Genomic DNA, 16,251 nt, shown 5'->3' with positions numbered 1-16,251 from the left:
CATTTTGGGGGCTCTGTGTATACTGGTCTGAATGGGGATGACAACTGTGTGTGGGTGATCAATCGAAGATGACACTTTTGTTAATGGTGGGTTGTCTGGGGAGCAAGAATTTTCTAAGAAGGGTAAAATTAGGTATTTTAGGTCACAGTCTGCCTAAACTGGAAAGCATTAAAAAAATGTGTGTGTCGGGGGGGAGGGTGGTAAACATTCAGAAGATAATGAAAGCCACATTATAGTCTAACTTCATGGAAATCCACAGTTTTCCTAGTGAAGGATAGGTACCACTACTTGCTTCCTCTGTCACGCTGGTCCTGTAATAGGACAGGACAGGACAGGACAGGAGGTAAAGGCACAGTCGGGAATACTAATCACGAAAGCTTAGAAAATTCATTTCTATGTTTTCTTTCCTCACTGCCCTGCCAACAACTGGATCATATGATACACTGGCATGCATGCTTAGGAAAGAGCTAACACTTTAATATTATCCTAATTGAAGCAGTAAGATAAAGCAGCTGAAATATATTTCAAAGTGAAATGATTTATGAGTTATATGCACCACCAATCTCATGGAAAGCAGAGAACTGATCACACACACGGACATTTAGCATATTGAATTCTAAAATACATAAATTACTTTCTTTTAAGAGCAATGTATGTCACTAACTTGGAGCTTTGAAAACTTACCAATGATTTTTTAAATATGAGACAGAAAACAAAAATATATTTCTCTTTAAAAATTAAGAAGACTGATTTCCTAGGAGTGAGCTTTAAGGCTTACCAAAAGTGGTGCTGCGAAAAAAAAAAAGTTGTGTTGGATGGACTAAATGTCTAAAAATGTCTTACAGCTACTTTCACCTTAAAGCATTTGAGCAGGTATGGTTGTGACATTCAGTATTTCAAACTTTAAACTGCAGTCTTTATTAAATTCAGAACTACATTGTTTTCCTGCAACTGTGGTTTATTGTTATCTTAATCCATTTTCTCAAAGACCATTCAACACATCTATACTATTCCAGTAATTACCATGCTACCCAGAAAAACAAGTGAAGAGTTTATTAAGAATTAAATGAGGGTATGGAATGTGATACAGTACAAGTAAGACACTCAAGATGGGCGTAATAGTACTAATCACACAAAAAGTTTCACTTCAAACAAACAAAAAAAATCGCAAGACCAAAAAAAAAAAACCTCCATCATTGTAAAGTAAGATATTTCATGCAAAGTACTAAAAAAAACCCCCCACAAACCCCAAAACACAAAAAGCTATCTGAAAATACTGCCATGCTAACATATTAACCACAATATAATCACTCATAAAAAAAAGAATACACTAATTAAACAATGGATTAGATGAAAGAACACAAACAGCTATACTCTAAATGCATAGACCACAATGATTTTACATGACAAGGAATTCCAGAATCACTCATAGGGTGAGTAATATGGGCTAAACGTTGAGAGGTAAGGTATGTAAATATAAACTCCATGAACTCATCTCATTATCTATTAATTATAAAATCCGGAAGCTTGCAGAACCTGAAAAATTATATAAAATTTGGCACACTCCATTTGTGTCCAAGAAATAACTTTAGAATCATATTTGCAATTATTAAAGAACTGTATAAAAGCACTTCAAGGTCAGGATTTGACCTCTTAAGTAACGATCACAATCTATATCATAAAAACAACTCCAGATATGCATTTACGTGATTAATTCTTACTCAGGACAGGAAACATGATTTTCTAGCACTCTATGTACAAGTTACTGCAAAGGGCAAGTAAATTTAAAGACTGAATAAAATGCAAAACAACAAAGGTGAGCCAGTACAGAGAGTGGAGGGGAACATCCTCATTCACAAAGACTTTCATAGGTAAAAATCCTTCCTTAACTTCTGCTGGGAGCTGGAGTCAACAAACAAAAAAGACTGCCAAGCTGTAATGTGTGGCTTTGTTCCAAAATACTTTAGCATACTTCCTGGAAAAAACCAGCTTTACTTTAGAAAACAGGAATGGCATTTTATGGGGACAGCACACCCCTCCATAGCTGCCATCCGAACACAAGCCTGGTCACCGCATGGTGCACAAAGTGAACATGGAGCTCCAACTGGGCGCAGAGTGGTGGTGGGCCACACAGAAGCAGGAAGCACCAGCCTCACTGCACTTACCTCGGGGAGGGCAGGAGAGAGCTGGGACGCCTACATTTTATTATGGTTCTGGACTGAGTTTACCCGTGGTGTACGGATTGGCTCTAAGTATAACAATAAGGCCAAGAAAAAGGAACAGGAAGCATTCTAGGGCAAAACACTACCCACTGCCATTTGCTATGTTTTTTTTCCTTTTTCCTTCAGACTTAAGGTAAATAGAACAGATTGGGAAATTATCCAGGCTTACCCTTCCCACCTCTGAAACTTAACTTCCTATTTATATTCCACCAAAAGAACGCCATAATTGTACAACGGCAAGATGTAGCCTCTCTAAAAAATAAGAGCACTTGCTCTAATTTTCACAGAATGACAGCAGAAAATTTTCCCGCACTAAACCCAGAGGTCGAGGTCAGTTAAGAGGATTCTTGGCAAGCAGGACTTATCAAAGCGAGAGTTCTTTGGAATGTGTGTCTTATGCATAAAAAGATATCACAAATTAAATCCCAGAGTATTCATGAAACAAGTTCTTAAATAGGAGAGACTTCTAATGAGAGATAAATGCTTCCATCAGCAAATCATATCTGATAAATCAATCTTTCCCAACTAAGTTTCTGCTAACAACTCAACATAGCCTCTGGAGTCAAATGTAACAATCACTCAATCATGATGATACAAGATGAAGTCCAGATGAGCAATGCATATGAAAAAGTCTTGTAAATGGCTGCAGTTCTAAAACAGTAGATTTATATTACAAAGCAATGTAAATAAATATTGGGCTAGTACAAAAGCTCTTATTTACAGTTTTACAAATGAAACTGTATTCAGTGTAAATGCTGTGTTTTAAAGAACACAGTATTGTATTAGTAAAATGAGTTCTGTTGAGGACATTACAGTTTCTGTTAGAATCAATGCATGACGTATAAAATGTTCAAGTTAACTCTGTTTATAATTTAGTACAGACAAACCCAGTTTAACCTGGAATGGCATCTGTTAAAGTGCTGAAAAACAGGAAATATTTAGAAAACACTGTACATCATTAAAGCTTTATCAAGTCAGAATGCTACTCTTCTTTCACATTTTTTATGCTTTTGTCGCAGGCCTGTGGACAAGATGATTTTTTCCAGCCAAGGAGTAAAACTTAGAGACCACCAGCTTAGATGATTTTAGGTTCCGTGGAGTTAGTTTCTTAAAACAACTAACTCTTCGTTTATCCATCAACCATACCTTCAGGCCTCATAATCTGGTACGTAATTAAATATTCAGGATAAGCCTGAAAGAGAAAGAATAATTCAAAGATTGGTAAATGGATTTTTTTCAAAAGATAAAATGACTTTCCACAAGGATTCCTGATCTTTAGGGAAGAGGTTCTAAACTACTGTTGTAGATCAGTCATTGAAAGGCATTTTCTCAAAACATCCTTACTTGAACTCCAATCCCTTAGACTTGGAATCAGTGAATCTAGGATGAGTACTAAGCATGTGTGTTTTTAATACTCGAGGTGATTGTGATGCAGACCCCCGTTCAGAACACTGCTCCAGAATTCTGACGGGATCTGCCTTACTGAGAGCAGGAAAGAATTATGCATTCTTTGCCACAGACAGATTATTAAATACAGAGTTCAGATTAACTGTATTTTACAGAAGTTAAAAAAGATAGGACATGCCTGTAACTTATTCACAAACAGTTCAGAGAAAAATAATATGTACACCCCCCCAGCCCCATACCCACAGAGGGTGGGAGAGAAGGAATGATAAAATATTAGCATTTGGGAAATGTGGGTGAAGGATATAAGGGAATTCTCTTTATTGGCAACTTTTCTGTGAAACGGAAATAATTTCCAAGTAACAGTTAAAAAGAAAAAAAAAAAGATACAGTTCTTAAGGCAATACGCCTTGTCAATTTAAGTGATTAGTAAGAAGAGGTTAAAGTATGGCTCTAAGGCATTTTTGAAGATGAACAAATAAAACAAAATTACCTGTTCTCCTCTATAAATAACATATTCAGCTAATGCCAGGCCATTTACACTGGGCCGACCAGTGACCGAGTGATGACCTGGAGGAGAGTGTGCCATTTTCATTGCACTAAACTGCAGGAAAGACTTTCCCAAGGTTACCCGGCAAAACAGCAGCTGCCTATAAGATGAAAAGAACACGCTGAAGACAAAGCTGGGTATGACAATTTCTTTGTTTACACTCCATAAGCTTTTAAATATATTTTTTTAAATGCATAAACATTTCTCACTGTTTTTATCCTTTCATCCTGAAAATAATTTAGTAAGAATTTTTCTCCTATGCTTATTAATGAGAGAATCTGTCAATTTAATTAATCCTTATTTTAACTCTAAAACCTGAAAACCTTATTAAACCTTATCTTGTTTGTATCCCAGCAAGAGCTCAAACCATAGTTGCAAAGTGGGAGTTGGAGGTTTAAGGGGCTTTCATGAGGTGGCTTGCCAAGTTGGAGGTTTATCCAACTAAGTCTAGTTGATGCTACCTTCAAAATATATTTCAAATCCATTTACCTCTCAATTTCTACTGTAGCCATTAAGTCCAAACCACCAAAAATTTTCACCTGAACTATAACAGTGGTCTCTTAACTAGTCTTCCTGTTTCTACTGTAATTCCCACCCAATCCATTTCCCATCCAAGCAACCAGTGATTTTTAAAAGAAAACATAAATCACATCACGTGACTTTTCTGCTTTAGAGGCTGCATACTGTACTTAGAATAAAATCCAAATTTCTTATAATATTCCATTTCTCTAATCCCACTTTGTGTTCACTATGTTCCACGCATATTAATTTTCTTTCTTCACACAGGTCAAACTTCTCACCTCATGGCCTCCATACATACAGCTTCCTCTACCATCTGGAATGGAATCTCTCCCCACTCTTAAACTGGCTGACTACCACTTATTTTTCAGATTTCAGCTGATACGTTACTACCTTAAATAGGTCTTCCCTTTTACCATCAATCTAAATTGATTACTCTGCCACTCCTTCCGGGCATGACTGACCTTCCTTAGCTCCAATGAACCTTTTAGGATTACAGGTAGTCCCCAACTTCTGACACGTTTGAGTTATGATGAACTGCACTTAGAACTTTTTTTTGGTACATACTATCATTCCACTTGACGGCGCTGGGTTTGGTTTTTTTTTTTTCACTATCATTAGTAATAGGTACTACACACAACGGGGCAGCACAGAATTTGCTGATTTTATCATCCTCAGCTGCTCACTCACACATGTTCAAAGACCAGATTTATAAAGACACCGATAATAAACAGCAATAATAATGAAAGCTAAAAAAAAATAAACAAAAAGAGGTATTCAACTTACGTCAGAACTGATTCATGACGTAGTTGTCAGGACAGAACTGGTAGTCAGGGACTACCTGTACTTCATTGTTCCTCAATCTCTCTGTTTTTTTAAAAGAGGAGTAGTAGATTTTGGTGGCCCAGTTAATGGTCCTGTTCTCCAAATAAGACAGGCTATGTACTTTTCATTCTAAGTTGATCCTTTGGAAGCCTTCTTTGTATTTCTAACAGATTTTCTAGTATTTTATCAATCAGTCCCTTGATAATCTAATGTACAGAATAATGTTAGGTTAAAATTATCTCCAGAGAACCAAGCATTCTGTCCTAAAGTTAGTTTAGGGGAGGCACCAGAACATTGCTTATTACTAATTATCAGAATTATTTAGTTTTCCAAGAACTATATGGCAAGTAAAAACAGCAGCGTTCAATTTACAAAATCTCAAAAAATTACAAGCCTCCTCACCAGTCCAATTTGTGATCTAAAATGAAGTGGGTGAGATGACAGGCGGAAGAGCGCCTATGTATAACACACCCACAAGTCTAAATCTAGAACAAAAAACAAAAATAATACCAGCTAGCTCTTTCTCTCCAGGCCTGCCATGCCTAAACTTGGCAGCCTTCAGAAATCAGCTGGGAAGCTCTTAAAACACCTGATGTTCAGACCGTACCCCAGATCAATTAAAGGAAAATCTCTGTGGAACTCAGGCTTTAGGATTTTTTTAAAGCTCCCCGGTGATTCCAACGAGCAGCCAAGGTTAAGCACTACTGCTCTAGGGCTTTCTAGCAAACAGCGTCAGCAGCAGGGGTGGATTAACCAGTAACAATCGTATGCACCAGCTTACAGTTAGCAAGGACGCAAGGGCTTACTTGTGTTTACATACTAATCTGTAGTGAACAATTTCACCTGGTTTTTATCACACTGCTTACTGGGTAATCAGAACCTCCTAGGGAAACTGGTAAAATTCAAGTTCTAGGCCCCCAGCTCAGACCCATTTCAATCAGAAACTCAGGAGGTGGAGTTTTGGAATCTGTGTTTTGACCAGCCCTTTAGGTAATTCTGATGCATGCTAATGTTTAGTAACTACTGCTGCAGGTTTTTTAAGTAACGCCCTAACTGTATTTGAATAGTTTTAACCAGTTGTAACTGGTTACTACTGGTTAAAACCAGTAACTAAACGTGCGGGAAAAAAAAATTAGTGCAAAGTAGTTATTTGATAATTATGTATTTTCTAAAGGGATTTTGTGTTTTAATTATAATTTTCAGAGTAGTAATATCACAAACTGAGGTTCAGGATCTTGCCACAGGGGAAGAGAGACTCCCTCAGGCATTGCCACAAAATGATTAGACTCATCACTGTGCGTCTGAGGGGACTGACAAGTAATGCCATTTTAGCATTTGAATACTAGATTTTTTAAGAGTCCACAGTCCTATAATATTTAAGGGCTACAATAAAATCTCTTTCATGATCAATATTATTTTCTATTCAGCATTCTTTAAAGCACCAAGTGTCCTAATGATTAAAGGAGTTAAACAGGTCAAGTGCTTAAAACTGCGCTTGGCTCATAGAGCTCATTTAATAAACATTAGCTATTATTATAACTGGTAAGAGAGAGCTAAAAGCAACCTAAAACATGCCTAGCTTGGATTCCTAAAATTGTCCAAGATAATGCCTTACCTAGAACATTTCTCAAATATCTAACCAGTTCTTATCTGAGTCTTACCAAAATAAATCAGAACAAATGAGTTCTTACCTGTGGCAAACGTAACATGATCTGTCTTTGTGAACTGGACACCCAGTACCTCCTCCAATTCCATATACATACTGATTGCTTTTGGAAGAGTTTTCAGCAAAATAAATCCCAGCTCCAAACATTCCACCTATGTAGGCATGCCTTTCATCAAAGCCTTTATGAATGATTGCATTCACAAAGGGAGATCCTAAAATACATATATAGATGGATAACAATCTTACATGAAAAACTAAAGCCTTTTAGGAGTTAAATTCTTAAACATCCATGCCACCACCACAAAGCAAAAACAAAAAAGTTAACTGTCAGTTCATGACTTTTGAATAAAGAACACTGCTACTATCAAGTAGTGTTTCTAACAGGGTGGAGATCTAACTAGAAAAACAAACATCACTTGAAATATCAATGCTAAACGGGCTATCAAATTCTAGACCCCAAATCTATACAAACCCAGAACCAAGAGTCACATAATTCACTTCACATAGCAAGCCTAAATGTAATTAGGTCTTACAATGATGCCCATGTCTGTGTACTTTTTCTAGATCTCAAAAGTGGCCAAGTAGCCTCCTCATGTTCTTATTTTCTTCTTTCTCTTTTCTGCTATCCTGCCACTTCTCTGCCTTTTATCACCTGCTATTCTATCTGCAAATGTGGCTTTCTCCTATTCCATATCAACTTCTTTCTCCTTCTTTCTTGCTTGTGTGCCAAGAAGCGGAGCTTAGCCAAAGAGGAGGTATTGAGCTTGGGAACCAGGCCAAGGAGGGGGGTGAGGGTGGTGGATGGAAAAGGCCAAAATAACAACACAGCTGATTCAATAAAATCAGGTCCCTGATTCTAAAGGGACAAAAAACCCAAAACACTAAATTCCACTTTACAGAACTACTGATGAATAGAATCACTTCTTTGATTTAATTTGGAAAAACCAAAACCACTGGTACTATAAAATGGAAAAATCACTCATTATAACCATCAAGTCAATACACAGGGAGTACGTATCATATGCCAACTATGCTCTGTGTCAAGAAATTATCATGATGATTTGTACGGTTTTGGAATGAGAAATACCATTTAGATATTGCACATGAATTTATTCTGCTATAACCATTCTTCCAGGGGACTGTGAAATTTAAATGCTGTATTTTGTAAAACTGTGTGTGTGTGTTGGGTGCCGTCGAGTTGACTTTGGCTCATGGTGATCCTATGATACTGAGTAGAACTGCCCCGTAGAGTTTCATAGGCTGAAATCTTCATGGGAGCAGACTGATACATCTTTCTCCTGCAGAGCAGTGATGGGTTCAAACTGCCCAAACTTTTGGTTAGGACCCAAGTGCTTAACCACTGCACCACCACGGCTCCTTTATAGAATGTTACATGTCTCTAAAAATTTTCTGCACTCATGACCAAATAAAGGAACACGCTGGAGTTACCATAGGTAATGTGCTTGAAAACTTGATAAACACTGTATTAATATCTATATTCATCTTTGTTACAAACTTGAAAGACCAATCAATCCCTGCCAGCTTGTTAAGCAAAAAGCCAGAAAATTTCAAAAATTATGTGTAATGGTGCTCTCCATTCAACAAAAGTTATCAGAAACTTCCACTGGTTCAAAGACAATGGCTCTTTTAACATCGAAGTTACATGTGGTTTTCACACTTTGAATCAAAATCAGAATAGGATACACAACTCTCCTGAGATGATCTGAGGCCTTATTTTAATTCAATTGACTAGATACAACTAAAACACACCATTCCTTAGAGTAATCATAACAAGAAAAATCTACTACATAAAGAAAGAAGGAGAACATGAATAGGCAACATCCTCATTTTTATATTTTCTTCATTACGGAAATCCTACTTAAAACCATCCATTATAAACATACAAATTCAAAAGAAGTGGAAGATGTGAATATGAATGTAAAATTTATAAAATTACTAGGTTTACTTTTTTAAAATGACATCAGGAATAGACAGATTCATTCTTATTTCATATCTGACAAAAAGCTACGCTAATGTAGGGGGAGGCTAAGGAAAGGAATCTTACCATGAAATAGCATTCTTTCATTTGCATGGTTGTGGTTTTCTTCAGAAACCTCTTTTCTTCTGTGAGTGTATCTTTCCCATAGTTTCTTGTTACAAACCTTCTGAATCTGTAAAATGTAAACCAGAAAATTCAAATCTTCAAATCTTTAGGTCTTAATAATTACTTACCTACTTGTTCATTTTAACTAGAAGATGGGCCACATACTTAGCAGGAAGAGAGACAAAACTTTTCTAGGAAATGTAAAATATGTGTTATTTCAGTTAACTAAAAATGCTCTATTCCAACTATAAAGTTGGTAGTATAACTATGTTTTGGAAATCAAAAACTTCAAAGGGAAAAAAAACTACACATAAGCATATATGAAGGTCAAGAATACTGTCAACTGATTAAAATGACTTCCATTCTCATTAACTTAAAATTATTACTAAAACATCTCCAAGTCAGACATGCTGAGTTCTGTATATATGTATCAGAAAAGTATCTTTTTTCTCTGCTTTTTCTGGCTCAAAGTGTCATTCTAATCTGTTTTTAATTACAAAATAATTTGAAACAGACACACAAAAAACATTTCTTCAAGCACACATACCTCTATACCTACTATTCCCTCTACATCTCTTTCTCTCCAATTCCTGACATTTTTGTTGAGAAGATTTAAAGACAGAATCTGGTCTCATTAGTATTTCTTGGTCAAAATTCACAATTCTAGCACTGTTTCTTAGCTAGTTTAAAGGTGCTACAGCCCCCTGCTGGTCCCTGGAGCACATCTGGGAACTGTGGTTTCAGTCTTGGCTCAAAGTACTGCCACAGACATAATCAAGGGTGACAACTGGCATAAAAAGATTTCATTTATGTATAAAACAGAACAAAAATAGAATTCATTATTGAAAAATGTTTCATAAAATATTGCATGAATATATTTTTGTGAGAGAAGAAAATATAGCATGTTTCTTTCTCAAATCCAACTTCTAAGAACTTTGGAAATCAAACACATTATCTCTCTTCTGCCTTCACCCTTAACAAGCCACCATGTATTTATTACTACTTGTAGACAAAGTGGACCTGGCTGAAATTTGCCTGTAATAGGTATAATTGTCTTATAAAAAAAAAAAAAAAAAAAGTATATATGTATATATATATATAAACACACACGCACGCACGCACATATCTCCTTTTGTGAGCCACAAAACAATTCAACTTCGTTACCATAGGGTATCTACCTTAATAATACTTTCTATATTTAAAGTCCTAAATCTACAGGATTTATTATTATCCCAAGATAAAGCATAATCTCTAGACCTGAATGTGTTCAACAAGGGCTGGATTATTGGTTATTACTGATGATTATTGGCTACTACAGGGATTTTATAATGTATTCTTCCAAGGATATATTCTTCCCCAAAACATCCCTTGATGCCATGTCACAGACCTACTGGGCTGGATATACTATGTTCTTATGAAAGTTGCTTTTGGCTTCAGGCTCTGAAAACTGATTTCAGCAAACTTTATTTTCACTAACGTATTACCTTGAGAATATTGTATCTGTTGAAAATTCCACCTGCATGGCCTCCATCTCTGTGCTCTCGGACTGTACTTTGCATCTGATGGAAAAATTATTTCAAATATACGTATATTAGCGTTTATGTCTTTCTGATTTGGGGAACATAGCTCTTGACTCATCTGAGTCTATCTTTGAGAATACAAGACAGGTTTTAACATTTTGTTTACAGAATATGAGTTCTCTAAGTTCACGAGTATTATTTTTTAGAGACAGCTGCTAGCTAGTATAATCAACCTGAAAAAGTATTTATAGGTGAAAATTATATAATGAAAACTAAAGGAAGAAAAAGAAACATATTAAAAAAGGAAACAAAATGATGATTTGTTTGTTCCCGTTCATTTTACCCTAATAAAGTACCACTTATACTTTACTGAGAGTGGGAATCTCCTAAGTTTAGAACCAAGTCTCACTCAGCTTTTATCTCTGTGCTCAACTCACATACATAGGGTATGTGTTCTTCATAGAGTAAGGAGGGCACTATTCAAACATTTTAGTGGATTCAAGAGTTTAGTTTTGTGTGAAGACAGCTGGAGGAAAATTTTCCTGTTTAAGTAGCACCCACGTTCTGGTCTTTAAGATACTAGGCTTTGCAACTGCCTTCATGAGAAAAGAGGGAACAACAGCATTTTCTTTCAAATGGCAGCAACCTCTTCTCCAACAGAATTGTGTTATTAATTTTAACACTGAACCAAGTTACCGGAACCAAGGTTCATTAAGGGAATGTATCTTAAACGCCAATTTTCAGTTTCCAGGTGGTAAGAGTTAAAACCATACTGCGAGTTCCATCAGATGTGGAATTCTCCAGTAAATTCAGCAACTGAAACAACAACACATGTTGCTGACCTACCTTTTCCAATTATTTAAGGTATATGAACCTACCTCTTCCTCCACAGACTGAAACTCTTTATCATCAGGAGACAGATCTATAAGAATTGTCCCACTACCAGAGGTGTTCAGAGTTAAGTATGGGTTAAGACCTAGGAAATAAAATTTGAAGGTTAAAAAAAAAAAAAGCCAACAAAACAATATCAACCCAAAATAACTACCTGATTAACCTGATGTTCAGTACTAATTTTTAAAACCTTTTTATTTTGGAATAGTTCAGATATACAGAAAGGCTGAAAGACAGTACACAGAGTTCCTGTGTATCCTTCACCCAACTTCCCAGAATGCCATCATTTTATATAGCCCTAGAACACTTGTCAAAAATGATTAACTAAATTATTTGGATCTCACCAGTGTTTCCCACTAAGGTCCTTTTTCTGTCCTAGGATCCAAACCAGGATACCACATTGCATTTAGACTAATTTTTGAGCTGGCAAGCCATAACAGTTTTATAGGAATATTTCAGAAAAATTTTTTATTCTTTCTCTTATTTGTTAATGAGTTTATGTCACACATTTTCTTTAAGTTACTTTTTTTTATTTACTAACTATGCAGCCCTTTCAATACATAATCTTGTTATTCTTCTGAAGTATGAAAAATTATGATAGTGATTCACATAGCCTCAAGGTAATTTTAATCACCCTAGAATAAAGTTTACTACCTAACTACTTAACTGTGCTCATTAGGAACCTGTACATAGATCAAGTGGCAGTATTGTGAACAGAACGAGGGGATACTCCAAGGTTTAAAGTCAGGAAAGGTGTGCTTCAGAGTTGTATCCTTTCACCATACTTATTCAATCTGTATGCTGAACAAATAGTTTGAGAAGCTGGACTATACGAAGAACGCGGCATCAGGATTGGAAGAAGACTCATTAATAATCTGGGATATGCAGATGACACAACATTGCTTGCTGAAAGTGAAAAGGACTCGATGCACTTACTGATGAAGATCAAAGGCTATAGCCTTCAGTATGGGTTACACTTCAACATAAAGAAAACAAAAATCCTCACAACTGGCCCAAAAAGCAACATCATGATAAACGGAGAAAAGATTGAAGCTGTCAAGGATTTCATTTTACTTGGATCCACAATCAATGCCCATGGAAGCAGCAAACAAGAAATCAAAAGATGCATTGCATCGGGCAAATCTGCTGCAAAAGACCTCTTTAAAGTGTTAAAAAGCAAAAAAAATCACCTTGAAGACTACAGTGTACCTAACCCAAGCCATGGTGTTTTCAATCACCTCATATGCATGTGAAAGCTGGGCAATGAATAAGGAAGACTAAAGAACTGATGCCTTTGAATTATGGTGTTGGCAAAGAATACTGACTACACCACGGACTGCCAAAAGAATGAACAAATCTGTCTTGGAAGAAGTACAGCCAGAATGCTCCTTAGAAGTGAGGGTGGCCAGACTTCGTCTCACATACTCTAGACATGTTATCAGGAGGGACCAATCCCTAGAGGCGGACATCATGCTTGGTAAAGTAGAGGGTCAGCGAAAAAGAGGTAGACCCTCAACGAGATGGACTGACACACTGGCCACAACAATGGGCTCAAGCATAACAGGATGGCCCAGGACCAGGCAGTGTTTCATTCTGTTGTACACAGGGTTGCTATGAGTTGGAACCGAATCGACGGCACCCAACAACAACAACCTAACTACTCAATGCCTATTTTGACCCATAATGGATTCTTTAAAATTCAGCAATGAATTTGTGATGTTTTACATTTTTACTCTCACAAATGCTCTTTAAATGGGATTTTCTAATTTCTTTGGTATATTTGTAACACAACTCTCTCCTTTAATCTCTACAACAGGATTGCCAAAGCTCTGATGTTTTTCCAGGTAGGTATCAAATCTTTTACTGCTGCACAGGGGTTTGCTTCTGGGAATTAAAGCACTATGCTGGCTCTGAGCTGTGATCTGAAAAGCAACACGCCAGACTCTGAAAGAGACTTATAGGAATGGCTGAATTACAGCATCTGTGTGAATTATGGACTCCGTACAGAGGACACTATTTTACAGGACAGACCATGACAAACGCTTGACTAAGGTATCAGTAGATCTCTCCGAGAAGAGGTTTATCAGTGCTGAAAGATCAGGATAAGCAGTTTATTGAGTTAGTACACTGAATGAGAGCTAAGGCTGTTAAATCAGCAAGATGAGAGATTGCTGGTAGATCACCACAGGCAGCCACCACTGGTTCCACACTGTGAATTAGGTATAACATATAGAATCCTGGCTTAAATGAAGATGAGGAAGATATTAACTCTTTATATAGCAAAGTGACCCCGTTGTGTTAAATCATACATTTAGCACATTCTGTCTCATGACCATCTTTCTTCTCTACGTAGGAATGAATGCTCCTACCCAATTGTAGCTGAATGTATCAGTGATTACAGGACCAGAGGTGGTATGGAGGAACCTCTGCCACGTGCCACCTGCAGGCAGTGTACATTGTCTTGTTTCCTGAGCCTTTCTACCGTCTCAGCTATGTGCCAGACACTATAATATGTTAATGTACAAACGTCACCTGCCTTCTTTTTATACTCTTTCCTAAATCATAGTATTATCTCAGTATTACATCATAATTACTGATATCATTCCAGTAGAATCATGGCAGTCCATAACTAAGGATTCTGTTTCCTCTTCATTTTCTATGCTATTTATATTGTATACTAACATCCCAGGGAGCCATGAGTTTCCCCTCTTCTCTATCTTATAAAATGTCATCTATGCTAGAAATACCCAAGACTATGTATCACATTTTAAACTTGTCCCTACAAGGCAAGAAAAGTGCATCTACCTTTAATTGAGCTTACTTTAGAATACCAGTTTAAAGCATTCCTTAGCTTGAAACACCTAATCCTGAGAGGTGCTCTCATTTCTTCATCAAGAGGTGGACCCCACCCTGGCTAGTATACATTCTTCCCTGAAAATCCCTTCATTTTTGTTAATGGAATTTTCAATTCCAGTTGTATGGCCAGGACTTCAATTACAGGATGCTTCTGATTCAAGGGTAAGCCAATTGATCAGTTTAACAATGAAGCTAAAATGTGTTCTGACACTTAATATAACTTATCTTTTTTATGATCAGGACCTGGCACAAAGAAAATGTTAATATCTGCTGAATGAATGTAATTTGCATTTTCCTTAAGCACTAACATTTAGGAGAAATAATTACTGAACTCTGTTTGATCTCAATTGCAACATTATTGTTTTCCAGTATTTTCATCGCAAGTGTTTAGAATTTCACCTATGTAAGACATTTACTACATTATTTTATGAGCTAGCCTGAACATCTACCAATTACCTATTATATTACCGTAAGAAATGAGGTACACAGTTTCAGATCATTTAGAATTATAAAACTTTAGAGCTACAATTACTTCAGAAATGATCTCATCCAACTTCCTAATTTTTGGGAGCTAAAGCAGTAACAGCTCAGAAATTTTACTCAGTCTCACGAAGTTAACACCAGAAGCCTAGGAAGCTGAATAGTTAGTAGCAGAGTTAAGACTTAATCCCAGGTTTCCTGAATCCTAATTAGTGCTTTTCCTATTATATTCTTTCTTCCAAACACGTTTTTGAATTATCATTTAGTAAGTCGAGGCCTGCCTTTATGCAAATTGTTAAACTGATGACAGGGATTATTTCAAACGACCTACCTTGTTGTCCAGAGATAAGCCTCTCAACACCTTTAATGAGTTTGTGTCTATGTCCATAGGCATTGATTCCAATCTCCTTCAGCTCCTTGTGCCCCATCTCAACTAATACGTCCAAAGTGATCTTATAAAAGAGAATGAAAACAGTTTAGAATCTTACTCATATGAGAGATATTCATATACCATGTTCCCACAGAGTATTAGATTCATACATTTACTTCAAGTTATTTTAAGCAGCTTAAAAATGAAAACAAACCACTTAAAGGAAAATAAAAAGTTGGCGCTAAATGAACAGAAAGCTGAGTCATGACAAACTAAAACTCTCATTATTTACATTTAACATTAGAAACCGAGAAGAACTAAACTGCACAACAAAAATGCGCTTGCAAATTAACTGTATTCAGGTACACTATTTTATCTTGGAAATGCAGATTTTTTCCATCATCACTTTGCTTGCACCTCTTATACAATGCCTTCAATGGTTCCTTCAGAGTCTGGACTATGCTAACTGGTACTTCTGCATCACTGCTCAAACTCACCCTCTTACCCCAAATACAATTTTTTCACTTTGTGAAATTGAAGCTAGTCTTTAAAATCCTGTTTAATTTACAGGACTTCCATGAAGTTTTCCCTGAATAGTCTAGCTCACAGGAATTTTTTCCTTCTTTGCATTTCTAAAATCTATTCCAAAAGTTAAACTTTTCATTTGTTCTAGCTCCATAACTAGATCAAAAGCTCCTTCGGGGTACAAGTCTACAGTAACTACATTTTCTGAACCACAAAAATCAGTAATTGTGTTCTGACAAAATACTTTAAACTGGGACTGTACTAGAAAAGCCCAGATATACGGCTGGCATATCCACATACCTCCCTCTAGCAGCTAGGG

The 16,251-nt window shown here is 36.5% G+C and overlaps 1 protein-coding gene across 2 annotated transcripts in view; it reads right to left on the bottom strand.

The window, feature by feature from the left end:
* Positions 1-1,038: 1,038 nt before the first annotated feature.
* TNKS2 (tankyrase 2) overlaps positions 1,039-16,251 on the bottom strand; it is a 61,287-nt gene continuing 46,074 nt past the window's right edge. For both annotated transcript variants that reach the window (XM_049855713.1, XM_049855712.1), the window contains 7 exons: positions 15,369-15,489; positions 11,689-11,786; positions 10,775-10,849; positions 9,252-9,357; positions 7,212-7,398; positions 4,120-4,276; positions 1,039-3,414 (listed from right to left, as the gene is read on the bottom strand). In XM_049855713.1, coding sequence (XP_049711670.1) covers positions 3,352-3,414; positions 4,120-4,276; positions 7,212-7,398; positions 9,252-9,357; positions 10,775-10,849; positions 11,689-11,786; positions 15,369-15,489 — 807 coding nt within the window. In that variant the 3' untranslated portion in view covers positions 1,039-3,351. The remainder of the gene's footprint in view (positions 3,415-4,119; positions 4,277-7,211; positions 7,399-9,251; positions 9,358-10,774; positions 10,850-11,688; positions 11,787-15,368; positions 15,490-16,251) is intronic.

The sequence above is a fragment of the Elephas maximus genome, chromosome 16 (assembly GCF_024166365.1).
Source record: "Elephas maximus indicus isolate mEleMax1 chromosome 16, mEleMax1 primary haplotype, whole genome shotgun sequence".
Taxonomy (NCBI): Eukaryota; Metazoa; Chordata; class Mammalia; order Proboscidea; family Elephantidae; genus Elephas; species Elephas maximus.
Note: the sequence above shows the minus strand (reverse complement) of the source record. Positions and strands in the feature narration are given on the sequence as shown.